The sequence below is a fragment of the Drosophila miranda genome, chromosome 4 (assembly GCF_003369915.1).
Source record: "Drosophila miranda strain MSH22 chromosome 4, D.miranda_PacBio2.1, whole genome shotgun sequence".
Classification (NCBI taxonomy): Eukaryota; Metazoa; Arthropoda; class Insecta; order Diptera; family Drosophilidae; genus Drosophila; species Drosophila miranda.
The window spans coordinates 6,859,413-6,886,482 of NC_046677.1; the positions used below are offsets into that span (position 1 = coordinate 6,859,413).

At 46.5% G+C, this 27,070-nt stretch overlaps 2 protein-coding genes across 3 annotated transcripts in view; one reads left to right on the forward strand and one right to left on the reverse strand.

The window, feature by feature from the left end:
• Window positions 1-27,070, reverse strand: part of LOC108163907 (neural cell adhesion molecule 2) — a 57,003-nt gene that overhangs the window by 16,256 nt on the left and 13,677 nt on the right. For both annotated transcript variants that reach the window (XM_033393312.1, XM_017299434.2), the window contains exons 3-8: window positions 2,516-2,557; window positions 1,917-2,122; window positions 1,785-1,850; window positions 1,663-1,702; window positions 1,429-1,584; window positions 1,228-1,356 (exon numbers count right to left, since the gene is read on the reverse strand). In XM_033393312.1, coding sequence (XP_033249203.1) covers window positions 1,228-1,356; window positions 1,429-1,584; window positions 1,663-1,702; window positions 1,785-1,850; window positions 1,917-2,122; window positions 2,516-2,557 — 639 coding nt within the window. The remainder of the gene's footprint in view (window positions 1-1,227; window positions 1,357-1,428; window positions 1,585-1,662; window positions 1,703-1,784; window positions 1,851-1,916; window positions 2,123-2,515; window positions 2,558-27,070) is intronic.
• Window positions 24,067-26,635, forward strand: LOC108163906 (glycerol-3-phosphate dehydrogenase, mitochondrial). Its single transcript, XM_017299433.2, is given in 3 exon segments — window positions 24,067-24,712; window positions 24,771-25,140; window positions 25,143-26,635. Coding segments are annotated over 3 exon segments (2,208 nt in total). The 5' UTR covers window positions 24,067-24,235; the 3' UTR covers window positions 26,504-26,635.

Below are 27,070 nucleotides of genomic sequence, written 5' to 3' on the forward strand. Positions count from 1 at the left end.
TCTAACAACCCCTACCAACCATATTTCGTTTTCTCGGCTATTTGTGGGCCGATCTGGCCGTGCGATAGCTTCCTGTGATCGATAAATGTCCTTGATTTGATGGAGTCCTTATCAAGGATCAAGGATATTTTCCCCAAAAAAACATTATTAGTTTTCTCCGCATTTCGTGAACCGATCTGGATGTGCCACTCCTTTTTATAATCTGGATATTTTCCCCGATACAGGATACAGCAAGGATGATTTTTCTGATTTTTATTCATCGAATCGTAGCTTAGTATAAATATATAAACAAGTGGAAAACAATTGTGTCTACTGTCTAAACATATGGACGCGTATATCCTTAATCCTACCATCAACTAAATCTATCTAGAGTCTAGTAGCCCGCGTAGCCCCTCCCGTAGTTGCCATAGTGAAAGTCCTTGTTGTCCATGGCCAGGTTGAAGGATGACGATGGCTTGTTAGTTTCGGACCTTGCAAGGAATGTGCTAGTTTTCTGCTGGGATACGATTTTGTCTGGCTGGGATAGGACTCGGTCTGTCTCGAATACGCCTCGGTAATGCTTGGATAGGACTCCTTCTGGTGGGGGGAAATCGGATACGACTCGGTTTGTGGCTAAGCGAAGGGTACGTAAGTCCTCTGTGAAGGAAGCTATATTTTAAACTTATCCACAATTATATATTGCTTCAATTATGCGTCTCGAAGTTAAAGCTCAGCGCTTTGTTCGGCGGCGTGTGAATGGGAGGTTACCAATTCCGCCAAGCAAACGAAGCTGGCGTCTGAAGCATATACAAAATAACGGTTTTTCTCAAATTGTGGGGCAATAGATTATCCATAGAATTAAGAAAACAATACATTACACGACGCCCAATCAACGTATCTATCAATTAACAATATGACAGCCTACGAATTTTGAATTTGAAAGCTCAGTATTTTCCACTAAAACATCGCTAAAACCCAAATATTTGGAGATGCTGACACTTCAAACAAAACATGTGGATCGCCAAATAAATAAGTTATTTATAAGTGTTGAGGAAGATCAAAAGTCTCCAAAGAACCTTGTTTTTTGTTAATGTAAAATTTATTCTTGTTTCTCTATCGTTATTAGTTTACCCAGGCTGTCAAATGAATTGTTTTTAGTTAATATAATAAATGGAAGTATTCCTTGTAGAGGAACCGGTCAAAAAAAGTTTGGTTTTCTAGTTTCTACGGCTACGGACATTTACTCACATTGCACTCGCAGGTGGACCCGCTTGCTAATCGAGGGCGGCACTCCGTTGGATGCAACGCACAGATATGCGGCCATGTGGAGGCGGCTCACCTTGGTGATGTGCAGCAGCTCGCCATCGACCACGTTCACTGTGGAGCAAGGTAAAAGGAAACCGCATTAAGCCATGGCCGGTTGGAATGTGGCATTATGCGAGGGCTCACCGTGCTCCCCGCCAATTAGCATCTCCTCGCCGTCCTCGCGGCGCCACATAACATAGGGTTCGGGGTAGCCGCGTGCCTTGCACATCAGCGAGACATTCTGCCCCTCGCGCACCACCATGTCGTTGCTGGTCATGCCCTCGACAATCATTGGGGGAACTAGAGGAGAAGGAAAGAGCAACCAATCGGTCATGCAGGGGGTCAATTGCCATCGACCCGGGAGAGTTTAATACTTACCCACCACCTGGAGATAGCCCTTCCTGGAACGCATGGGATCCTGTGAAAGGGTGAAAGGGTGAAGGTGTGAAAGGGGGTTTTTATAAGCTTATTTAATTTATCAACGAGGGAGACCTACTTACCGTGTTGACCTGGCACATGTACCAGCCGCGATCCGTTTCCTCCACCTCCTTGATGTGCAGGTACCACTACGGGAGGGACCATCTTCAGTTGGGACACGAGTAGATGGGGAAAATGGGAGAAGAACTACTCACCGATCGATGATCGTTGTAGGTGAGACTAATGCGGCTGTTCTGCGATATGACATTGTGGTGTATGGACAGGATCGTCTGGGTGTCCACACGCACCCAGGCCACCTTATAGCCCTTGAGGTTCTCCACGACACAGGCCAGCAGGGCGTCGCGGCCAATCGAAACGGTGACATTGGCAATGGGCTCCGCGAATCGCGGAAAGTCCGCGTCTGCAAATAGAAGGGTAATGTACTCGTATTCACTCATAGAGATGCCACCCATGGGGACGCAGATTCCCTCTCAGCTCAGCTCAACTCGGCTCAGCGCAGCGGAGCAGGATTCATTTAATTTGCTTAAAAGTTTCCTGCCACATTGGACTGAGGACGAGGGCGAGCACCCCGCACAAGGCCCGGAGGCGAAAAGAAAAAAGTGCACACATATTTTCCAGCTTATACTTTGACATTCACTGGGTTCCGCTTGAGAACCCTTTCTCCTCCCACTCCCTTCACCGAGTTCCGTACTGCACTGCGGCACATTGCGCATACGCCCCGTATGCCATTTCCCATGTGCGACGACCCCAATGAAGCGGCGACAGAGGAGAGACGAGTCACCATATTAATTACCTTCCTGTGCCGTCTGCTGGGTATCCAGACGCGTGTGTTTGCCTGCAATGGAAAAGAAAAGGAAAGGAACGGCAGGGAAGGAGCCGAGTTAGAGCATTTAATTAATTTAATTTCACTGCCGGCAGTTGTCCGGCAAAATAATTTAATTGGTGAAACACTTTTGGCCGCCCGTTTCATATGGGCAATAAATAAAAATTAATTAGCCAAGCCAGAAACTTGGACGGGGACAAGGAATTTTCTGGTCGCATGCCCGACTGCTCGGCTGCCCGGCTGCCCAGATGCAGGTTTCCGCTTCTGGTTCTGGCTGTCGTCATGTTTTGCTGATATGGCAGAAATTCCCGCTGTGCTTTCAGTTTTGGTTTTTGTTATTTTTAGTTGCATTTATTCCATTCATTTTATGACAAAAGTTCAAGTTTAATTGTTTTTGGCTGCGTTGGCACTTTTCCTCTAGCTGCAGCGCAAACTTTTCCTGTTTTTCCTGCCAGAAAAGTTGCAATACGAAAAAGGTGAAAGGCGCGCTGAGCAGGAGGAATGGCTGGAAAATACTCGTAGTGCCATAGCGGATATTTTCAATAAAAAAAAGTTTCAGGACACCCCTGTGCAATGTTGGTTCGAATATTTGCACCTTCAAATAATTTTATACCTAATGCATTAAAATGGTTTCCGTTGCCCTTGCCTTTGCCTGAAAGTTAATTTTGTTCCCTTTCGCTTTACTACTCTTTCACTTTGTCTCTGGACAGGCAGTCAGTGCCAATATTCGTTATAGCGCTGGACACACAGACAAATCCTTTAGCTTCATCATCGTCCTCTCCGCGACAGACACTTTACAAATGAGTTCCACAAGCATTTAAGAAATTTGAGTTAGCAGCAAATCGCATTCGCTTCGGAGAGGGGAGGAGAGGAGAGCGTTTCAAACGCTCTCCTGTCCGTAAAATAAAACTGGGTAAATTGAAAAACGCTTAAGCATTTTTACAGCTTTTAACACGGCGCCGCATATTGAATTACGGTCCCTCTCCAGTGCCGGTGCCATTGCCAGTGCCAGTGCCTGCTCTTCCTTTGCAGCTGGACAACTGGAAAAGTTGCTTGCCACAGCTCTCTGCTCCTGCTGACTGCTGACTGCTCTCTGTTGCCTGTTTCTTTTCCTCCTCCTTCTGTTGTATGCTTCTGCTGCCACTTTTCTACTTCACTTCACTTCTCCTACCCTGGTCCTGTCGTGTCCTGGAGCAGCTGCTGTTTATGCCTTTTCAGCTACGAAAAAATGCTCAACACGATTTTCGCTGTTGATTTACGTTTTAGCACGTTTTTCGTCTAGTTTAGCTGGACTTTTTTTTTCTTCCCTTTTCCTTCTCTTTTTGGGGAGGTCTTTGGTCTCTTTCAATTTCAGCGGACAGGTTGCATTCTGCAGCTTTTTGCCATTTAAATGTTTGTACTTTTTTATGTTCTGCAATTTAATGAGCAGCTTTCCACCGTCGCCGAGATTTGTCTGTGAGTCCCACACCCTTGCCAGCCGCCAGGACACCAGCTGGCCGGCCTGTCAACTTATCCGTTCTCCCACACTTACACCCCCTCCCAATAAAATATGGTCAATTTAACTCTGTTCCTCCATTTTTCAATTGATATTTCAGTCGAGTGTCTTTTTTTGATTCGCTTTTTTTCTGCCGCTTGTGTCAACATGGCTCACATGACTTCCAGTCCCCGACTCACGGTGCTCGACTCTCGACGCTTGACTCTCGGCACCTGGCAATCAGTCAGAGTTCCATTCAGGAACTGCTGCTGAAAATTCTGTTTGGCCTGCCTAAGCAAAGGGCCCTGGCCGACCCTCACCTGCCGCTGGCCTGGTCTTTATGCAAACGCAGCTGACCATTCAATTTATCAGGCTCGACGGCGGCACGTCCACCATCCACCCCTCCATCCTGTTCTGTCCACCAATGCCAGTCCTAAACCGCCTTTTGGCTTTGCGCTTTGTGCAAACAAAACGCGGCTGGAAATGCCGGCACTGAAAAGTGGCAGCCACTTTCAATGAGCCTGCCCTGCCCCGTGAGCCTGACAGCGGCCCACTTTACCCGGGTTAAACTCTTCGATACCCAGCATTCGATATAATATAGATACGAAAACTGTCACGATGGGTTTGCCATTATTTTAACTCAATATTAACATAAAACATATCCCATTATGAGAATATTTAATCTCATATCAGATGTACTCTTTAGCCTGCAGATAACTAATTCTTAAACGAATCGAAATGCCCTATAAAAAGACACAAAAAGACAAATAAAACGACAAATCCAACATTTAAAAAAAAAAAACACATCGCAAAGCAAATTTGACAGTCACTTTTTTTGGCAAACTGTGAGCCTCGCATACTTTTTGGAGCCTCAGATGGCGCTTTAATGTTTTATGGCTGCAGCTTAACATTTAAAGGCCGTGCAGTGCATCGCATTCGCCGTGCAAATGCAAATATCTGGAGCCGTACACTTGCCACGTCTTTGGCGGCATTAAGAACGAGTCGTGAACATTTACGAGAATGCCAGGGGGAGAGACAGAGAAAAGAGAATAGTGGGGGCGAGCGGAAGAGATGACCAGGCCAAGAGCAGCTTTTACCTTGCCGTTTTCCCAGCCTAATCTCGGCAGTCTTCACAAACCAAATGGTTGTCATAAACAATGCGCTCACACAAAAGAAAACTTTGGCCAGACGTGCTGCCTACTCGATTTTCGGCATTGTCCGCAAATAAACTGTAGGCACAGTGGGGTGTTTATGCAAAACAGAGGTCAAAAGTTGGTCGACCCAGGGCTATACTGTCATTTAGATTTATATTCGCATTTGGTGTGGTTTCTGTTTGTAAATGTTATAAAATGGTTTAATTGTTTTCTTAAATATATTCTGCAGAAGACGAATACCCATGGCACTCAGAAGTATCTCTAAAGCAAGGCCTCTTTCGGCGTCGAAAATCGTAGCTGGAAAAATAAGATTCCATTAGGTGTGAGGACATGTCTGCAAGACATGTGACCCTTTGATTCAATGCTAAAAAGATCAGTTGAGTGTGAGCTGGGATTGCCAGAGTTCTCTATGGCACTGTCTCTTGAATAAAAACGGGCTTGTGTTAGAAGCACAATTCGTCCGTTCCGTCCCATTGTAAGACGATTTGGTCCAGGCTGGCCTTTTATTCTGTTTTTCCTTTTTATGGGCCCCATCTTTTTTGTGGCCATTTTTTCCGTTTATATTTCATGGGATGTATTTTGGGGCAGGGGCTGGCTGTGACGGTGGAGGAGGCGGAGGGCTGGGAATACTTCGGCTGCCCCGTTTATTGTCGTTTATTTGTCTTTTTGCCATTTTTATATTTACGCATATAATCGCTTTCAACGCTTTCCGCCGCCTTGGGAGCTCCTTGGGAGATTCCAGGACAGCGGATGGCGAAGGGATGTCTTGATTTCGGACTGTAGACCGTGCGGTGCCCCAGAAGGCGGCGCTTATAAATATGATGTTATCGCTTTTTATGGTCCATTTTTATTGCCGGCAATCAGTCTTGCGTTTTGTTTGCTGATTGCTAGCCATTATTCAAATGTATTTGTTTAATTCCCGGGGATTGGCAGTCACAAATCATTTTAAATCCGCAATATGTCAACAAATATTTGAACAACGAGCACTTGGTCCGTTTTTATGCCCGCCCTCGAGGCGGTCCGGATCATTACGGTGGCTTACGACAGCTGTTAAATGGGTCGGGACTTGCACCACAGCTTACGGCGCATTACCAGCACCCACCCATCTACACATCCACATAGCTACCCATTCAGCCATCCCCTCCCTAAGAGTAGCCTAATCAGCTGCAAGCTCATAATCACGTTGCGTATACGTAATTAGTTTAGCGTTTGACAAGGCGAGCAAATCATCGTCCGGTGAGGAGTCCCGTCTTCGCCCACTCTCTATCCCCCCCCTCTCTCTCTCTCTCTCTCTCTCTCTCTCTCTCTCTCGCTCTGCTGATATATGCACTTTGTTGACAAACGAGCTGATTAAATGCCAGCTCTCGGTCATTATGCAATTAAATGGCAACAGACTCTGTGGGCCAGGTCGAGCGCGCGTGTGTGTGCCGAAGGCATTAAAGACAGCGCTTATTTACATTAAAGCTTCAACGGGAATGAGGCCTGAGTCCGGGCTGCAAATTTAACCATGAGCTAAACATACATAAATTCCCAGTTTACCTTGCTCATAATTCCCGAGAATCCGGCAAAGGGAAAGTCGTCTCCCAGGGAAACTGTTAATCAAACTTCCATAAAAAACAGTCTGCCAACATATGAAATGCTTTGTGCAAATTGTTTACTTTTTGGCATAGAGCGAATGCCAACCAGGCTCAATGGACTCCAACCCCGACCCCAACAGCATCATGGCACTCCTTTCACAGCATGCACACACGTGAGAGTCCACAAGCCAGAGTGAGGCATCCAGGGAGAGTGTCTCAGAATGCCAAGCAAATACTTGCCACACGATATATATAGTATTCAGGAAGGAGGCAGGCGGCGGGGGCAGCGTCCATGGAAGTGTGCAGAAATCTAGAGAGAAGACCGCAAAACGAATTGCGGATGCGGCAAAAATGCATTTCGCCAACTTGGCAGGCAAATGAACCCGAACTCCAACTGAACTGGAACTGCGATACAAACACCCGAACATGTGAGGAGGATACCCCACCGTCGTACTCGTAATTTTGTCCTGGCCACAATCTCTGCGGATGTTACAAGTTCTTTGTTGTTTGTTGAGTCGCCGACAATGTAATCGGTTGTAAGACAATGCCGGCTTGCCATTTAAATGGTTCAATTTTGCTTCAGCCCCGGTCGATTGGGCTGCGATACAGAAAACTCATTACGAAGTTTAATTAAATCGAGTCCCGGCAACGGCAATGAGCAGGGGAAGGCGAAAATTGCATCGCACCAAGAAAACTCATTATTCATAACGACACGAAAGCACAAAACTGAAAATCTGCGTCCAGCTCCAGTGCTCCAGTGCTCCTGCTCCAGCTCCAGTGGCAGTGGCAGTGGCAGCGGCAGCTGCAACAGCTCAAAGCCGGCGCGTGCAGCAGCAAATAAAAACAAAAAAATATGTGAGAAAATGTGCCAGAAAGTGAGCGAAAACATAAAACATGGCAGCAGGCAAGGAGGCAACAGAGGTGTGGCTGGAATGGATGGGGATGGCACACTCTCAGCTGCAGGCTGCACTCCACTTTCCGTGAGTTATTGTTGCCCGCTCGTCAGATCCAGCTTAGCTGCAGCTCGGGTTGGATGACAGGATCCTTTAGGTGTCTGGCAGGTGACTGCGGCCACCTTTAGACTGTGCTTAACGTTTAAATAAATGATGCACAAATTATGTGAATCACAAAAATCTAGAGGTAGCCTGACAAATGCAGAAACAGCGATTGGTTAGTCCTGAATTAAGCATGCGAATGCCACTCACTCACAATTCAATAACCTCGTACAATCCGCAGCTCATCAACCCATCGCTGCGATAGTCGGAAATTAAACTGCGTGGAAATTGCACGACAATCAAAAGTGCCTGACACTCTGCAGCACATTACTCATACGCCATGTCGGCGCTTCGACGAAGGGCAACACCTTGACAAGAAACGAAGCGGTGTACAAAGGAAAGGAGAGGGAAGGATGGGGGGAGAGGACGGGGCTGAACGACACGAAACGAAACGAATCGTAAGTAAATTTATTTCAAACAATTATGTAGCAATTAACAAACAGATGACGGCAATTAAACTGCAGACAGCGAAGGGAAAGGCGAAGAGGCTGTGGCAGTGGCAGTGGCAGTGCCAGTGGCAGTGCCAGTGGCAGCGGCAGAATTGCGTTGAGCTGTGTCAAGTGCTGCCATCGACAGAAGGCGGAGTGCTCGTGAGTGTGCTGCATTATTCATGCAATATTTCACACACTCACGCGCCGAGAAATGCATTTCATGTTTTCCCATTTGCAATTTCCCATTTTCCATTTCCCCCGAGCTGGTTAATTTTTTAATAATTCAATTGCCGTCGGCAAGGAGCTCTGGGTCTGTGCATTCACTGGACTGCGAGCCAGATTAAGTATGCGTGGTGTTGTCTTCCTGTTTGCATTGCGTGACTTAAGCGATGAGGTCCTTTGTTGAGTCATTTTCGATTCGTAGCTTAAATCACAATTTGCTGCATACTCCTAGGCGCAGCGGACGAGAGCATTTCCGGGCGCCACTTCCGGCCACAGAAACCACTTCACAAATTAAGTTGTCAACAATTTCAGCCATATCGCAACGATTTAATCTTCACACCTAAATAACTTATGTAAAAGGCCAAGCGTGGCTAACAAACACACACACAAACAGTCAAGCTTGGCTCACACACACACACATACAAGTGACTTGTTAGCCGTCGCTCATGCAATAAAACGTTCCGTTTCCCCACCCGCTCCGCTCTTGTTCCTGTCGTGGCTGTTGTTGTTGATGTTGAGCCTTTTGTTTAATAAATTATGTAAAATGCGCCAAATTGAATTTGAAATTCATGCAGACTTTTGCCTGGTTATGGGAATTAAGATATGTCGACAGTCAGACAGACAGACAGAAAGTCCTGGGAAAGAGGAAAGCGGAAAGCGAAATGCGGAATGGGAACTGGGGACTGAGAGTGAGCCAGAGAGCAGACAGTGGGCCAATAGGGCCCCGTCGCTTTCCTTGTTTTCAACTTGGCACGTACAGACATTTAACATATGTACATATGCCAGGGATTCTATTCCGGCAGTTGGGCCGTGGAATGCGGGGAAATCGTTTACGGACACGGACACAGACACGGCTTAGGGCGGCTATTAGGCGCAGCGCGAATTTGTTGAAAATAGGTGTGAATTATTAAATGTTATAGAATAAATATTCATATTTATTTAGATCACGTAAAGGGTTGAAGAGGAATATTCTGTTTAGCATTCATACCAAATTAAACGTGACAGCTTAGGGGGTTTCCAGAAATCAACTAATGAGAGTTTGTTTGGCCACAAATATCGGCCAAATTGGACCATCAACAAACAGACACCCCCGCACCAAAAAATATTATTTATTATTATTATTTATTTTGGAATTACTAGCACAAAACTCTGTTCACTTTTTGAAAAGATTGCGCCGTAGAGATCATAAAATCCAACCCATTCTTAAGGCCTCCACTTTCATAGACCCTGTGTTAGATCGCAGTACATCAGCGGGCCGAAACTTTTGCCACAACTGTCTTTACTGAACCATAAAGCCAGGCCATGAGCCCCAGAAAGTCAGGGTCGTAGGCCAAACAAATGGGACTGCATAAAAAGTAATGGCATTGCATTGTGGGCGCCGATTCAAGGACACCGAGCCGAGCAGGACTGTGCAATCGTAAACATAATTTACATTGAGGAGCAGCCAGCAGGACTTAAATTCGCAGAAAATAATAATTAGGCTCGGGCTGAATGGCAAGTCCACGTCCTTGGAAAAAACAAAGGACCAGAACGGACTCCTTAGAATTGCAAATGAAGTGTGAACCAGAGTTTGTGGCTTCTCCTCTTTTGGCCGTGGCCGGGGCCAGGCTAAAACAAAGGCCCGTCGAAAAAGAAGCAAAAGAATGTATCTTTCGAGACATTATTAAAAGTTTTTCTTTTCTTTTCCCTTTTATTCCCGGAGAAAGGCTACTTTCGGGGCGGTCATTTACATTAACATCCTTTCATCCTGTGTTGACAAAAATATCAAAATGAAATTGCTGCATAATTTGTCCTTTCCGCCTCCATGCCACAGCCCCACTGCACCACCGCGCCACCGCGCCACCGCACCAGAGCGTCTCTGTTTCTGTTTGCCGAGTGTCTTTGGGGAAACTTTTCTATTAATTTTTGCGGCTGTCATTTGGCGGCCAGCAAAGTGTAAATAAATACAACCAACTCCCCTCCCCCGTCGGTGTCTTGAACAATTTCTTATCTTGGCGGCCGACGAAGCGCAAACTTAAATTAAAATGTTGGCAGGACATTCGTTGAATTATTCAGCAACTTTCTGGCCAGCAACTCTTTTGCTTTTTATTTTGCGGCCAGTTGCTTTTGTTGAAGGCAAATGTAAATTTTTATTTGTCCCCCCAGCTCTCTCGACATCTGTTTCAATGTCTTTGGAGGGTTCCACGTTGCCGCTGCTGAAGGTGGAGCTCCAGTAATTAAAAATCAACAGCAAACGGCAGGGACTGTAACTGCGGTGGGAGAATGATTCTTTTCATGGTTTTAAAGTCACAGTTATTAACTGGAATCTGGGCATCGGTTTGCGGCTCTGACTACGGCTACTCGTACATATACTAGTGGCATAAATAAACAAAGCTTTGAGCAGACTAAGAGGAGCGACTAGTAGCACTAGCATTCCTCAGCACTAGTTTTACATTTGTAAATGAAAGGTTGATGCTCTTCTCATAATTGGAAATATTCTAACACTCGAAAAGGGGACTTCAAATTGGCAAATTTCATCCCATAAATGTGGCTAAAAGCAGTTTTAGTCAAAGGATTTTATAATGCTTTCGAATTTTGTAATAACTTATTGTTTGTTTTTTCGATGGCTCAAAGGAATCATTTATTAATACAGATACTTCCATGCTTTCAAGTGCTGTGCGGACCACATATTTACGAGCATGTGTAAATTAATACTTTCAATATTTGAAGCCGGAACGGCCGCCACAAAGAGTCAACAACAAAATCAACAATGTGCAAAAACCGATGGGTAATTTAAGCATCAAACAAAAGTTTCAAGGGCCAAAACTAAAATCTTAAATCAGAAATTAAATTTAATCAACCGAAAGTTTCGAGTGGAAAAGTAGAATCTTCAAGTTTCATTCATTTATTTTGCTCAAGCAAAGTGTGAGGCCGAGGCAACGAAGAGTATTAAATTAACTCAAAATAAGGCTCAGTCTGCGAGGAAGGTTCGCTTCGTTCTTGTGTTGGAGAACCGTTTAACTTAAATTGTCGTAAATTTCAACAGGCTGTCGCCGAGGAGGTGCAAAGCGGCAGCAGTAACAGCGGGCATAAAAAATGTATGTGGCCAAGTTGCCTTCAATCTGGCAAGTGGATGAAATCCCATTTCTGGCCCCTCAAGCATCGATACTGGTAAACGGCGAAAGAGAGACGGAGGTGGCAAAGGCCAAAAAGCCAAGCATCCGGCTTTTCACTTTACTCTGCCCTGTGTGTCCGCTGGGCATAATTTCCCAATTGCAGGCGAATGTGGCACACACAGAGATCCACAGACCCAGAGAATACGCAATCCCTTAGCCAGGCCACCTCGCAGCCATTCCCTCTTCAATCAAGCACAATGAGCCGTTGAATCTCCAAAGCACACTCCTTGCCCCACACACACACACACACACATAAAACAACACTTTGGCACGGTCAGTTACGTTTACGCATTGGCCACGCCACGCCCCGTGCCACGCCCTGTCTAGAGCGGAACGCCCCTTCGGCCAATCGCCCACTGCCCCACTTGTTATTTATATTATGACCACTCACAGTTGTTGGCTCATTGTCATAAATTTCTTCAAGTGTTTGCTCTGTGGCCTATCAAAAAAATAAGGAAAAAGAAAGCAAGACTATGGCTTCCGGGGCCGAAGCTCTAAATACCCTTGCTTTTCGATGCAACTAGACGATACAGTGATCTGAAGGGGGACTTAAGCTTTTGTGACTACTTTGCAGGGAATGCGACAGACTTTGATGTTGATAATGGTTAAAAATGCAACAAGAATGTGGTAATAGCCGGGATACCTTCTGCCAGATCAAGGGTAGGTGTATGTATAAAAAGGCTAAGATTTTCTCGGCTGTTTGTAAAATGTTTGCCTGTTTGTTGTTTGTTCCCCTTCCCCTTCCCCATCCCGTTCTGTTTCTTTTTGTTGTTTGCACGGGGCCCAAGGGCCTTTGTAGCTAGCACAATGGGAGCCTCTTGGCCAATTTAATAAATTCCATAAATTGTTTATGTTTAGCTTCAAGTGATGTATGTATGTACGTATGTCTGGGGGTGTCTGTGTGCTGCTGGGCTGCAGCCTGACTCTAGACTGTTGACTGTTTAGTTGTCGGCCAGCTTTGACGTTTGAGGTGGAGCACAGCACTCTATTTGCATTTGGAAGCCATCAGAGAGCAACAAAGCGAATTATGTCAATGGAACGAAGCTGCAGTGAACTTTTGAGGGCGCTTGGAATGGAATGGCAAATGATGATTGAAAAGTTTCCTTCTAGCTTTTAATCCCAGCAATTGCTAGACCCGATTCGCAAATGTTCCCCCAATTAAAAACCCTAATGCTCATTCAACTTTAACTTTAATTCTGCACACACACGCACTCTTCTTTCCGTTCAAAAGGTGGCTTGGCTGCAATTTAATTACACTCCAGTCAGGGCACGAACCCATATTCATTTTGCACCTAGCAGAACTAGCAGACCTACCAGAGGTTGCAAAGTTTTCAACACCCTCGATGGAAGTTTCGGTGTGGCTCCTCGATCCCAACATGCTCGAGCAGCCACTAAGCGCATAATCTTGTAAACTTGGCAAAAATGCTTCAAATGCCATAACTAAAATAAGCAAGCGCCCTGCGACCGAGACAGAGAGACAGAGACAGAGACAGATAGTGGCAAAGGAAGGCAGGGTAAAGAGCGACCAGGCAGGCAAAACATATTATCCCGAAGGGCAGAACCAGATTCCGAGCATGGCTTTCTTTGGCAAAGTTTCTGCAATGGCGCTGCTGCTGGTGCTGGTGCAAGTGCTTGATGCAAATTATTTGGCCCGGAGGTTAACTAGGGTCGTTTAGCAAATGCCTAGCACACACAAAAAGACGCAGCATTCAGCACTGGGCTGCTAGAGATGGGTACTTTGAATATAATTCTATCGTGACTTATACAGGGCAGCAGGAAAAGCTTATTCCACTGTCTAGATTTTGCTCCAAAGCAGGCGTGATTACTCACTTCACGCGCTTGTCTCTACATCTTTTTATGAGCCCTTGAGGCATTGGCATTCATAAGAGCGAGCCAGGCCTTTTTCTATGCCCAACGCCCGGTGCTCGACGCTGGGAGGACCAAAAGGGGTGCCAACTAACCACAGTCTGAGCTCCAGAGCCATACACAGCTGCAACACCGACTCCGACTGCGACTCCGACTCCGATTGCGACTCCAACAACAATGACAAGTACAATAAATGCCTTTCAACTGCGGTTTCACATGCACTTGAAGTGGAGTCGAGTAGGGAATGCGGAATGGGGAATGGGGAATGGAGCTGGGCCTGAGAAATGGGGTTAGGCCGGGGGTGTGTCATAAGCCTCAAGTGCAATTTGAAGTGAAGTGCCTCATACATCTGAAGTATGATAGTTCGGGGTGTTGGTCTGTCTGCCTGTCTGTCTGTCTGTCTCTGTTTCAGTCTGTGGCTTTATTTTACTTGTGGAGCTCCATGTTAGGCTGCTCTTAATGAAACTTTATCCCTGGAGTGCTAAAAGTCTTGCCATCTGGCCAGGTTCTATCCGTGCAGATGCAGCCCCTCTCTCTCCCCCTGTTAGTGTCTCTCTGTGCTGCTAGAAACCAGATGCATTCGGGTATTGCCTGCATCTGAGTCCGTGTCGGTGTCGGTGTCTGTGTCTGTGTCTGTGAATTGTGGTTGCACTTAATTTTCTGTGCTCAGTGCTGGCCAGTTGTGGGCTGCGGTCTGCTCTTTCTCGCCTCTCCACTAGTACTCGCCATTGGATCATATTTAAACTAATTAAATTGTTAGATGTATCAAAAAAGACGAGTAATACAGATATACCTATAATGAGACACATAGCTCCCGCTCCCGCAACAAGTTACTATTTCTTTTCTACAATTATCCAATAGTCTGAGTCCATATAATCTGCCACAAACCACTTCACGGATAGAAGGAATGGGCCACTTGGAGGAGCGAACAAAATAAAACATCAACTGCAATTAGTTGAGCAATCGAAGGCGGATGGGGGGAATAACAAAGTTCTTTTGGCCAACATTTGCCACCGATTGACTGGCAGAGGGAATCAAAGCTCCGCCAAGGATCCTGGCCTTAGGAGACCTGCAGGCGGGCCAACAGACTTCCCTCTCAGTGTGGGCTGAGACGTGAAACTCTAATTAAGATTGATGTGTTTATGTGCTCGCGTTTGGCAGTGAATGTGTTCGGCTCTGCTGCCCCTGCCTGCCTTGCCTGACTGACTGACATTCGTGTCTGCCATGTCTGCCGTGTCTGTCTGGCCGGAGGGCCGGAGGCCACCTGAAGTCAGAGTTCGTTTTCATTTTCAACTTTCCAAAAGTGGATTTTCCTCCCGATGCCTTTGTAATTATTGATGAGCTTCGATTTGACTTTTGGTTTCAAATATATTTACGTAATTAGTCCATCCAACCGCCCTTACAATAATCTAAAGCGATTTCTTTCGTTGTGTTTTCCATTGTATTGGAGTTCCCTTAACTTTAATTCAACTTCGATTTGGACTTCAACTTGGTTCAATCCCTCCTGTCTCGTCCCCAAATCGACGAGTCTAGTCAATCAAAATGCCATGGAAGCAGAAGCCTGGAAGCCTGGCACTCGACGAACTGATTGACATGCACAAGAAAAAGGAAAGGCTCGCTCCATTGGCTCTCGGTGTGGGCGTATGCAAATTGCAGTCACTGTGGCTGACTGGGGAGCTGTATACGTGTATCCGTGTATCCGTTTATCCGTGTATGTGTGCTGGAGTGGAATTTCATGGCTGCTGTGGTTAACCGCCTGACCAGGAGTCATTGTCGCCCACTGGCCGCCCAGGTGTCTGGTCTGTCTTTGAGACTCATCAACTTCAATTGGCTTTAATGGCTGGTGTCGGACAGGCTGGTGTGATGGAAGCCATAAAGCTGGAAATTGAATCGAAACTCTGCAACATTCCGTTGAACTGAAATTGAACCTTACTCTTTCTTTCTGCACAGCTCCATACAGCTGCTCCATTTAGCAGCCCTCAACAGTAGACTGCACTCGTGTAATCCCATTTCCAATCACTGCCAAACTCTGGCTCCATCGAAGTATCAATAAAAGCAATTAAATTTTCTATTAACGAAATCAACTGTGGCAAATGCGGTCGAAGCGATGACGACAACACCAGAATGGGAAACCAAAACCCCCACCACCGCACAAAAGTAAAGCAATGCAAGCCGAGCCACGCGGTCGGACAACATCATCAATATCATCCACATCATGAGCATCCCCATCATCATAATCATCCTCCGTCCCCATGCCCATCCCCATCCCCATCCCCATCATCATCAAAATCACCAAGCAGCGCACCATCTATAAAAACAATCACAACCAGGCTGGCAGCGGCATTCCCAAACCACTCCCAAAGCAAAGGCAACTCCATGGCAAAAACCACGCCATGGAAGGGAGTTCATCAAACCTAGTGGCAAAAACGAAAATAAACCCAACGGGGTGGGGGGCTGTTCTTCCTGTACGAGTTTATGTATGTCTGTATGTGTGTGTACATGTGCGCGTTATTGTTATTGCTTTTTGGCCATCTTCGCTGCCACCCTCCACACCCACCCAGCACGGTGCAGCCCTTCTGCTGTGCCCCGCTGCAGCATGCGTCTATTTGGAGTCCAAAGAAAAAATACTCGTAATTTTGGTTTTCCTTCCTTTTTTTGGCGTTGTTTTTGGCTGCCTGCCAAAAACCTCTTCATCATCAAAAAACATGAGGGGCGGCCAGGCCATAGGCCCAGGCTCTGTAAAATTAACATAGAGGGAGAGCGCAAACGAGCGACAGAGATAGAAAGCTACAAAGAGACAGAGACAGAGACTGAGAGAAACAAGGCAGAGGCAGAGGCAGAACAATTTGCGCCTTGTAGGCGGCTCCAGGATGTGCAGCATATGAATGGAAATGCTACTCGTACCCGAAATGCTGATGAAGTTGGCCGTTGCCAGGGATTCATGGACTCCACTCCAGTCATTCGAGGAGTGCACTTCACCGTGGAGGAGCAAGGAGGAGCAAGATATTAGGAGTTGGGCTCTCTGCTCCATGAGAAATTATGAATCCAAGAGCCACGATTTTCCCCAGTTCGGTTTGAGGTCTTAAGCCTGATGGAGTGTGGGAGTGAATGAAATGGAGAGGGGTTAAATTGCTCAAGTAAAATTCAAAAGGTATTTTAATTATTTTTGAATTTTTAATACACTTTCCCCATATTTTCTATATTTTATTTCCAAGTTTTATAGCACACTTAACAGCATTTCGTGGAGCATCATTAAGAACAAACACTTCAATTTAAATATCATACTTTGCGGCGCAGATCAAACCATTGCGATGAAACCCAATCAGGTGGGAAAATTAAACTGTTTACCATTGGAAAAGCCTTAACTGAATGCTTTCCGGGCAATTAAATAAACACAATTTTCAAATTGTATTTAAAGTACATCCAGATCCGCTCAGAAGGCTGCTTAGAGAGCGAGTCGTCCAGAAAAAGGGCGCTTAGCTTCCGGTCAAATACACAAAGACACACACACAGACACCCACTTGAACTTCAACCTATGAAATCCGCAACCTTCAACCCGGACTAGGGCCTTGGGGCCCTGGCACGTCCACGTTCGACTGCGAAATTTACTTAGCCCAAAGAGCCGAAAGTCCAAAAGAGGCAAAGTGTGAAAAGCCGACCAAATTTTGTTATCTAAATGCGCGTTGAACTTCTCGAGCGAAAGGATAGAGAACGGAACACAAAAGGCGGTCCGGACCCTTGGACAAAGGATATACAGCCAGACCCACACGCACACGCACACGCACACAGACATGGCCTGAATGCGCTTATTAAAATCCTTTTAAAACTGTAACGACTGCCGGCTGGAAAATCAATTAAGTCGAATACACTTCCTTGAGGATAATTGCTTTCGGAACGGGAACTGCCGCCAGCTAAAAACTTTTGTCGAAATCAACTTCAGCTCCAATAACGAGTTAAGCGAAGCGTTAAGGCCTAATGGCAATTTTTACAATCCATGGCTGTTATCCATGGCCAAAAAGGTTGTTATGAGATGGTGGGTAATCATGGTTTCATGCATGTTACTTTAAATAAATATTTACAATAATAGATTCAAATAATCCAGATAGGTCTTAGAATAAATATTTCTATTGAGGAAAATCTATTCAAACTAAAGATTTCCTCTATTTTATGCAATTTCAATCCAACTACGTTTGGATTATACAATTTAAAGGGAAATGTAGGACCCTTTGAAGTGGCAGTAAGAGATATTTTTGTGCCCCGCTGGGAGTACGGGGAATCGCCCAGTCGATCCCACTCGCCTTTACAATGTTTTGGCATAAATTCAAATTAAGTGCGCTCCAGATTCTTTCCTCAAATTGTTAAACTTTATAAAGTTGGTTAATTAATTTGGCTGTTTAGAGGGAGTCGAGTCTCGGGGCGGAACTCGTGTTTGTGTCTCCGTCTGTCCCCAGCGACTAAGTGATTTGTTAATTTGTAATAATACGGACAGGACACCAACTGGTTACCGCAATTAACGATAATGAATGGGCTGTTGCATTCGATTTTCCAGCATTCATTCCAGCTGGCTATTAGCTGTAATTGTAGACTTTTAACAGGAGCAAACGCCAGCGGCAGCGCCAAAGTGAAATTAGCATGCCCAATGGGCATAATTTGCGAGAAGAAAGCCAAAAGTCCTCCAGTGCAACAGGGACAGAGAGTCGAGTGTTCGTGCCCCAAAACCCGTATATATTGCGGGGGCGTGGTCCGTACTCTGATTGCCCCACCGTGTTTACAAGCGTTAAGCGGAGCGCCATTAAATGTTATGGTCGTGTGGAAAAACATGAGCAAATGCCGGCTGCCAATGTCCAACAACCAGGTGATAAAGTGTCGAATGTGGCTTGTCCTGGCCAGCCGACAGGAGAATCGATTAGAGAATGGAAGAGTGCAGCGTGGAGCGTGGAGTGGAGTGGAGTGGGGGCCAGCAGTGGATGCCACACTGCATTGAGCTTAGTCAAGAAATGCCAGAAAGTGAAATAGAAGGAAGTTAGCGTGTGGAAGAATGCAAAAAAATGGATGCTTTGGTAGAAAATCAAAAAGTTTAATGCAGAAATTGAAAAACTTACTGAAGAGCAGCAGAAGAGTGACTTACCTGCAAATAGAAAGTAGTTCGAATTTAGTTGGATTTAACTAAATACAATTTGAAAGAAAGTCAAGCAAATAGCAAAGAGTGAAACTATGCCTGTATTTTTAGCAGCTCTTATTTTTTCCATTTTAAATAGCAATCCACAGACAAGAATAAACTTAAACTCCATCACTGGTACACTCGTACAAGTGAATCCTTTATACGACGCTTGATTTCATTCACTGCTTACGTATTTAAATAAACTCCACCCCGGGGCTACTTAGCATGCATGTGGATATACGGATGAAGAGTACGGATAAGACTGGAAGCCGGAGGAGTAGGATGCAGAGCAGGAGGTACAGCACGCTGTGGGTAGCCGCAAGTTTACTGTAGCTTAACTAAAGAGCAAATGGGGAATCGGGGCGCACCAGGGGGGGTATCGATTAAGCCGGCGAACGGGGAGGAGGGGAGAACCACAAGCGCTGAGCTTGCTGCATGGGGCAAGCACAAATAAATGGCCAGGCCACAGAGTGGCCATCGAGGCAGCAATTAAAAAGCCCCACTGCTGGCAAACAAGGGAGCAGCTAATGCTCTGCCTCATTGAGTCATTAATTTTCAGGAAAGCCAAAGGTAAGATATGGCACTGACAAGTGCGAATGGGATGGGTGGGGCAGCCTTGCAACCTTTGCAATTTGTCCCCATCGATTAGTGTCCGGCGCACATCGTCTCTGCCTGACAGCCTGACAGCCATGTCCACGTCTATTATTTTCAACTTAACATGGCGCGCGCCTCTGACAATTGCCCAGGACATTTGCCCCGCCCGCTGCCCGCTGCCCGCTGCCCGCTGCCCTCTGCCCTCTGCCCGCCCCTACATTTCCAATGAACCACCGCACCCCACCCCACCCCGCACAAAGGGCGACACAATGCGACTTGCTCACCGCAAAAGCTGCACAATGGCCGACCTACAACTCACTTCCTTCCGCTGTATGGGGCCACGCCCGTCTTGCCATTCCCCCCTTCGCAAACCCATACTTTGTTGCTTCCTCCAAACACGGGCACTTTCCACTCCCTCCTAACCAGCCAGAGCTGGCCGCTTTCCTCACCCTTCCTCGTAATATCTTTAAGGTTTTTCTGTTTGGCTTTTTTCCTTTTTTTTTTTGCTGCCGCTGGGCAACGTGTGTCCAGCGGAAATGACAACGACAGTGGCAATTACATTGTTGCATGACACAAATAGTGTTGCCTACAACAACGACAAACGAAACCGACAACAACAACAGCCGCCAAGACAGGGACAAGGTACAGGATAGTGTGATCGCACTGTGGGAACGATGTTTCAACCTACGGATACCCTATATCCTATGGCTTATTCCGTTCATTATTGACTTTATTCGGGACTCGATTCTCTTGGATGGCAGACAGAAGAGTCATCCTTTGGTCGTGTCCACTAATCAACGCACAAAAGAGACCGAGCATGCCCTCTGCCACCTCATGGGCCGCTGGAGGCAGGATGTTCGAAAAATAAAATTTTCCTGTCCATGTGCAGCGACACGATTGTGTGTCTGTCTCCGGCCGAGTGTTTGTGGGAGGGGCGGGGTGTTTGTTGCAGAGGTAAAAATTTAATTGATGTCAGGTCGTAAAAAATGCGGCAAGTTCACTCGCTTTAAACGCGTGGCTGACCCGCCAGCGTTTATTTAATTGTTATCAAATGTCCTTCCTTTCAGTCCACGATCCATGCCGTATGCCGAATAGCGTATGGCGTATGGCGTCTGCGGCATGCCGTGTGTCCTGTGTGCATGTTTATCGTTTGTCCTTTGTCCGAACCCATTGGCCATTCTCCATTCAACATGGCCACTGCCACTGCCACTGCCACTGCCATGGCCGAGTGCCAAACTAATTGCTACAAATTAACGCCTTTATGCCCGGACCAGATGTGCGTGGATCTGCCAAGTCCCCAGCTCCAGCTGGGCCTTGCCTTCGACCCTTCTAGCCTTCGCCTGGGCTCGGCCAGAAGTCCTTTGCCCCATCCCTTTGCGTGTGCAACTCAATTATGCCACAATACACATTAATATGGCACCTAAATTTGGACCAATCGTTGACAACTCGGAATGCCTATCGGCAGTATTCCAATTGTGATACTTACGATGAATCATCTGTCCGCCAAATGCCATTCTAATGGCTACAGAATATCTCGCATGTTAAGAACCATACCATATACCATACAAAAACTATTAAATAACGGATTCTAAACTTTTACAAAATTCATTTCAAGTCAAATTCTCTCCAAATCATGAATACCTTTCAGGAGTTATGGAGGACTTGTCTAAGTTTGTCAAGACTCGTTTCAGTTTTAAACGGATTTAATTATTTTGCCTCTAATGAATCCAATAAATAATAAACACTCCGTTCATTTCAATTTCCGGAAATGTTCTTTGCCGAATGTTTGTTGCACCTGCTTCGAAAATTATAGATTTGTTGCTTGTCGAAATAAATCAAAACTTTGGCCAATAAACAAAGTGAAAGTCGCATTAAATTTTTGGCAGACCTCCAGCTATTTGAAGGGTCCAAGCCAAGGGAGGGAGCAACAGCAGGAGCTCCCTTATCCGTTGCCACACAATTTGTGCCACTTAACACCTCGCTGGCTGCCAGTCGAAGCGCAACAAATCGTTTATTTTGAATTATTTTAATTTAAGCATTTTTCTTGTTTTGGTTTCTTTCTTTTTGCTGTATTTTGCATCTGCCTTTGACAAAATATTAGACAAATTTTGTGCGCTTGTTTGCATTTTCTCCAGCTGTGATTTGTTTTATTTTTTGTGTGTATTATTTTTTCTTTTTTTTCCGGGCCAGAAGAGGGGCTGCGACAGACGACAGACGACAGACGACAATTTGTGTCGCTCGGTTGTCAGGACAACAACAACAAAAACAACAGCAACGGCGCGTATACGTAATAATAAATGAGAAGTGGAAAAGTTTCGCCGCCGCCGTGCTTATTGTCAAGCTCGGCCAGGCCATAAAAAACAAACTTCAATAGCAATAAGGCGACAAAAAAGAGCAAAGAAAAAAGAGCGGAAAAAAGAAAAGCTGCCGGACCAAAGGAACATCGGGGCTGAAACAAAAACAGCAGCAGAAAAAGTTCAAGGCACTGACTTTATAGCTGCAATAATGCCCAAAGAGGACCGGACCTCTCTAGCTGGCGGGGAGGGGGGCGAAAAAGGTGAGCCACACGCCAACAACATCAGCACACAAAACAAAGCCAGTTGCAGCCAACACCGCCAGTGGCAGCGGCAACGGCAACGGCAGCGGAAGGGGCAGGGGGCAAGAAGCCGGAAGGTGGGGCAGGAGATATGTGGCAGGAGGAAGCAGGCAGGAAGCAACAAGGCCACGCCATACCGCGCCAATGTGTTGAGGCACTTTGGCGAGGTAACGAAATGTAACAAAGTGCCGGGGCGTGGCGGGTTGGAACAGACTGGGGACGGCCATCGGAAGAGGAGATGTGGTGTCGGTAAGGACTAAGGACTAAGACTATCGTATCGGGTTAGGTTTGTTATGTGGCCTATGCCGGAAATTTGTGTTTGGAAGGCCGTTGGTATTGTTCTTGTTGCTCTTTTTTTGTGTCCAAGCTCAAACGATTTTACAACGTGTAAGGACATACATTAATGATCAGCTTTTTATCATTATTAAAATTAGTTCTTTCAGCCGTTTCCACCTTAATTTCTTGCTGTCCTTTTAAAGATTGGAGTTTCTAAAAGAATCTTGATTTGCCACGACTATTAGGGGATTTATTGGAGAAGGAAGTTTGTACAGACGGCAGGAATTTTCCAATTGAAATAGACTATTAATGTGCAGAACTTAAGTCTTAAGTCTTAAGTTTTAAAGCCAAAGGTTAAAGCAAGATACTCGCGGCCTAAAACGGGGATTATCAAAGCCTTTAATGGATATTTTATTATTTTTTCCATGTAATATTATTTCAATAGGCCCCTTCGGTTGGTCAGAAAAAAAGTCTTGACGCTGGGAATCGCATGACACGTGCCGTGACACTATACTACTACTACTATATGTAATCCCTCCGGAGAAGTATAGACAGTTAGTAAATATGAAAGATAACCATAATCATTTTCGGTTTCCTCGTATCTTCAAGATGTGGCTGACACGGAAATCGCGATATACCACAGGAGTTTCCATTCAAAATTTGTTTGTTTTAGCTCCAGGCTCTGACAGACATTACCATGTAGAAAGGAAATGCTTCCCTCCGGCTGGTTCATGAATCTACACGATTTTAATATATCTCTGTTCTCCCAAAAAACATTTGATCGATGACTTTTTATCAGATTATTACCCATTCATTGACTCACATTAACTTCAAGCCAAATGCCCCGATGGCATTTCAATAATTTAATATTTATCTACGTGGAGAAGCGATATTAATGACCAGGCCCGGTCATTGCCAGGGCAATGACAAAAGGACAACGATATTCAGGGGCACGCACAGCCAAAGTAAAACGGACCACAATCCCCATGGACATGGGACATGGAGGCAGGACCTCCAGGTAAGCAAAACAAGCAAATAAACAGACACGGAAAACGACAAGGCAGCCCCAACACTCTGCCTGACAGAGTGACAGACTGATGGGCAGGCACCGGCCCAGGGCACATTAATAATGTCAATAGAGAGACAATAGTTGAAAATTAACAAATGAATTGAAATTACTTAAACAAACTCATTAGCGTGTGAAAGTCAAAGGCCTGTCATAGTCCTACAGCGAGTACTTTTGACACCAATTGTTCCAGCGCCAGCGCCAGCTCCAGCCTTCAGTATTGCTCTATGGCGTCCGAGTGATGTCCCCATGGGGGATCTGCGGACAAGCATTAACATTCCGACAGAAACAGTTAAGGTGGAGGGGAATAATTTTTCTGCTTACCCCGTGTAAGCATTGGACACAACGCCTCTGCTACACCGACCCCCCAGGAAATTTTCCATCGAATGGCTAGGAGTTTTTGGCCCATTTCGCCTCGCCATTGCATGTAATTAAATTTCCCAACCCTAATGTGCTAAGCATAGTAATTTAGTTTCACATTCCTCCCAGCACTGCCCCGGGGGTCAGTCTGTCTGCCTGCCTGCCAGTCACGAGTTTAAATTGTCAGAAACTGTGACAGGTCGACACCTTTCCGCGGAGGGCAGGCCAGGGCTGGGAATGGGAATGGGCGAAAGGTGGGGCCACAGCCCGCATATCTATAATTTTCATTAATTTTAATTGGCTTTGGGTGTGGACGAGCTACGTTCAGTGTGTTCATTTGAGCACCGGCGAGACCCAATAAATTATTCAAGTTTTTTATTGAATTTTAAAGAGTGGGGATCTGTTGTTGTGACACTTGTTAAAGAATCACCTAGATTAGTAGCTAAATATCTAGAGCATGAGGAAGTTCCAAATCTAAACGTAACTCAAACACAACCCCAACAAAGTAGGTCTCTTCCGAAACTTCATCAGCTGTCAATGTCAGATAGTTGGAGTATTCACATCCATCATGTTTACATCAGATTGGGCTTTTGGCTTTTAAAGTTTCTACTGCATTGTTTTTGTTTCTGTCAGATGCAAATTGCGTAGAAATTCGAAATTTTTAGTGTTTTTCTTGACCGTTGTGCCACATTTAAACTGCATTATGCTATCTAGAGTATGTTCCAGCTGGGTCTCTTCGCCGCCTCTGCTGAGGAAGACGGGTTGCTTGACGCTGCCAAAGTCGAGGCAGGCGTGCACGCATAAGAGGACCCCCACGCGGCTGGAGCACCTGTGCGCCATGAAAAAGGAGGAATACGATGTTCTGGTGATTGGCGGAGGCTCTGCCGGCTGCGGCTGTGCGGTGGATGCCGCGAGTCGCGGCCTCAAAACGGCCCTAATAGATGCCGAGGACTTCTCGAGTGGCGCCAGCTCAAAGTCGAGCAAACTAATTGACGGCACTGGCTCCTATATCACTGATATCATCCGGGACAAGGACTTCGAGCATCTGCACATGATGCAGCAGGTGATGAGCGAGCGTGCCACCATGCTGAAGATTGCCCCCCATCTGAACCGGGTCCAGCCGATGCTCATGCCGATCTACAGTGTCGTCCGCTTGCCCCTCTATTGGTTGGGCTTCAAGGTGAGAATGGTCTCGACATATTCAGTATTCAATATTTTCTCAATATCCCCATCTCAAGGCGTACGACTGGTTGGCTGGAGCGGCGAACGTGCGCAGCTCTCATTTTCTTTCCAAAGAGGAAACCCTCGACGAATTCCCCCTGCTGAAGTCCAAGGGTCTGCGTGGCGGACTGGTCTACTACGATGGCCAGGTGGACGATGCCCGTATGTGCATAGCCCTCGTCATGACAGCCGTCAATCTGGGGGCGAATGTTGCCAATCACATGGAGCTGATCGAGCTGATACGCAAGGATGGCTGCTGTCGGTGTGCCGGAGTCCGGGACGTCCTCACCGACGAGAAGTTCTACATCGAGGCCAAGTCGGTGATCAATGCCACAGGCGCCCACACGGACACAGTTCGACAGCTGAGCGATAGCACAACGATGCCGATTTCCTGGCGCTGCCCAGCTACTTCGGCTCGCTCCAGTATGGCCTGCTATGTCCTGCCGCATCGCAGCATGACCCGACGCTGGTAATGGTGCCCTTCGAGAACCACGTTCTGCTTGGCACTTCGGAGGGCGTTGTCGATGATATTAGACAGATCCCCACACCCCCGCCGGAAGATGTGGAGCTGCTGTTGGATTCGGCCCGCGATCACATGGAAAAAACCGTTCAACTGGGTCCGGAAAATGTGCTCAGCGCCTGGACAGCCATGCGGCCGGCCGTAGTCTGCCCAACGGCGGCCAGACCGGAGGCAAGACCGGAAGTAGGACCGGAGTTAAGACTGGAGCTAAGACCGGACGAAAGCTCGTGTACCGCAGTTGTAGAAAAGAAACGGCCGCTGGTACGCAACTATCTTCTGGAGGTCAGCGAGTGCCGTCTGATCACCTTGGGCGGCGGTCGTTGGAGCACCTACCGCGTGATGGCCGCCGAGGCGGTGGACGCCGCCATCGACGTGTGCAACCTGAACCCCGACCTGCCGTTTAGCTGCACCAATGATCTGATCCTGGACGGAGCTGAGAACTGGTGCTTCATGCTCCCCCTTGACTTCGTTCAGGCCTACGACGTGCCCATGGACGTTGCACAGCACATTGCCGACTCGTATGGATCGAATGGTCACACCCTCCTATCGGAGGCCACGTCGAAGTCGAAGAGGCGCCTGCACTGCCACTTCCCCTACATCGAGGCAGAGGTGCAATATGCAGCCAGGCACGAGTACGCCTGCACCCTGGTGGACATCATTGCGAGACGACTGCGCGTGGCCTTTGTGGATGCGTTGGCCGCGCTCGACATGCTGCCACGCATCCTGGACATTATGTCCGAGCACCACAAGTGGAGTGAGACCGAACAGACGAAGCAACTGGTGCTGGCCCAGCACTTTCTGGTGCGTCAGATGGGCCTGGGATCTGTTGTGAAGGCCAAGAAGGAGCCTCAAACGAACGCCAAAATTAAGAAGTCAACGACTGCCGCTTCGTGTCCATCGAAGCCGCAGATCCAGGCCAGGAAATTCTTCAAGGCTCTGGCCATGGGTGTGTCATCTCCCAAAATAGTGCTTAGCCAGTGTCGTAAGCCAAAGATATCGGAAAAGTACCAGTTCGCTGTGAGCAAGACCAAAAAGAAGAGCACTGCCAAAGAGAAATTTCCTACTCCGGAGACACCGTATGGGTTCCTGGAGTTGCCCGGGACGAGCGGCATCACCACGGCAGCAGCCACCTCTCCAGCCCCACCCGACGCGGGCCTGCATCCCACCACCTCGACCACGGACAAGCGCGATCCGCCCTCTTCAGTGTGGCGCAACAAATTCATGTGCTGAGCAAAACCATTGTCATACTCCCAATCACGCTCAAGCTTGGGTAAAAACTTAGGTCTGTTTATCACAGTCCGAAGTGCATAAGTGCCCATTGTGAATAGATACCGTAAATAAAGCAGATGCATTTCAAATGTTTCTAGTTTTCGTTTTTAATATTTTTGAATTAAACGAAGACATCAATTATTTTCGAGCTATATAGCACTAAAATGGCACAGCCAAGTCGATTCAGTGTTCAAAAGGTAAAAATTTGTTGTCAAAAGGGGTATTTATCGAATACTGCACTATGCTCAGAATTCTGGTAGCTTCCTCCAACTACTCTCGAGTTTAATGTAGAAAAGTCCCTGTTATACAGCGATTGTATGTATTCCCTAGGGAGATCTGGGGTGACTAATAGCTTCAGCGATAGTCCAATAACCCCACATCAGCATGATGTTCCAAGAAAGCCACTGCCCCTTACCGATATGCTGTTTTGATTGGATATTCAAAGGAAAAAATTTTCTTTGGTTTATTTATAACCTTTGAAGGCGAACCTTTGATAAGAAGCGAACGAAGCTTTCATTATACTTCATT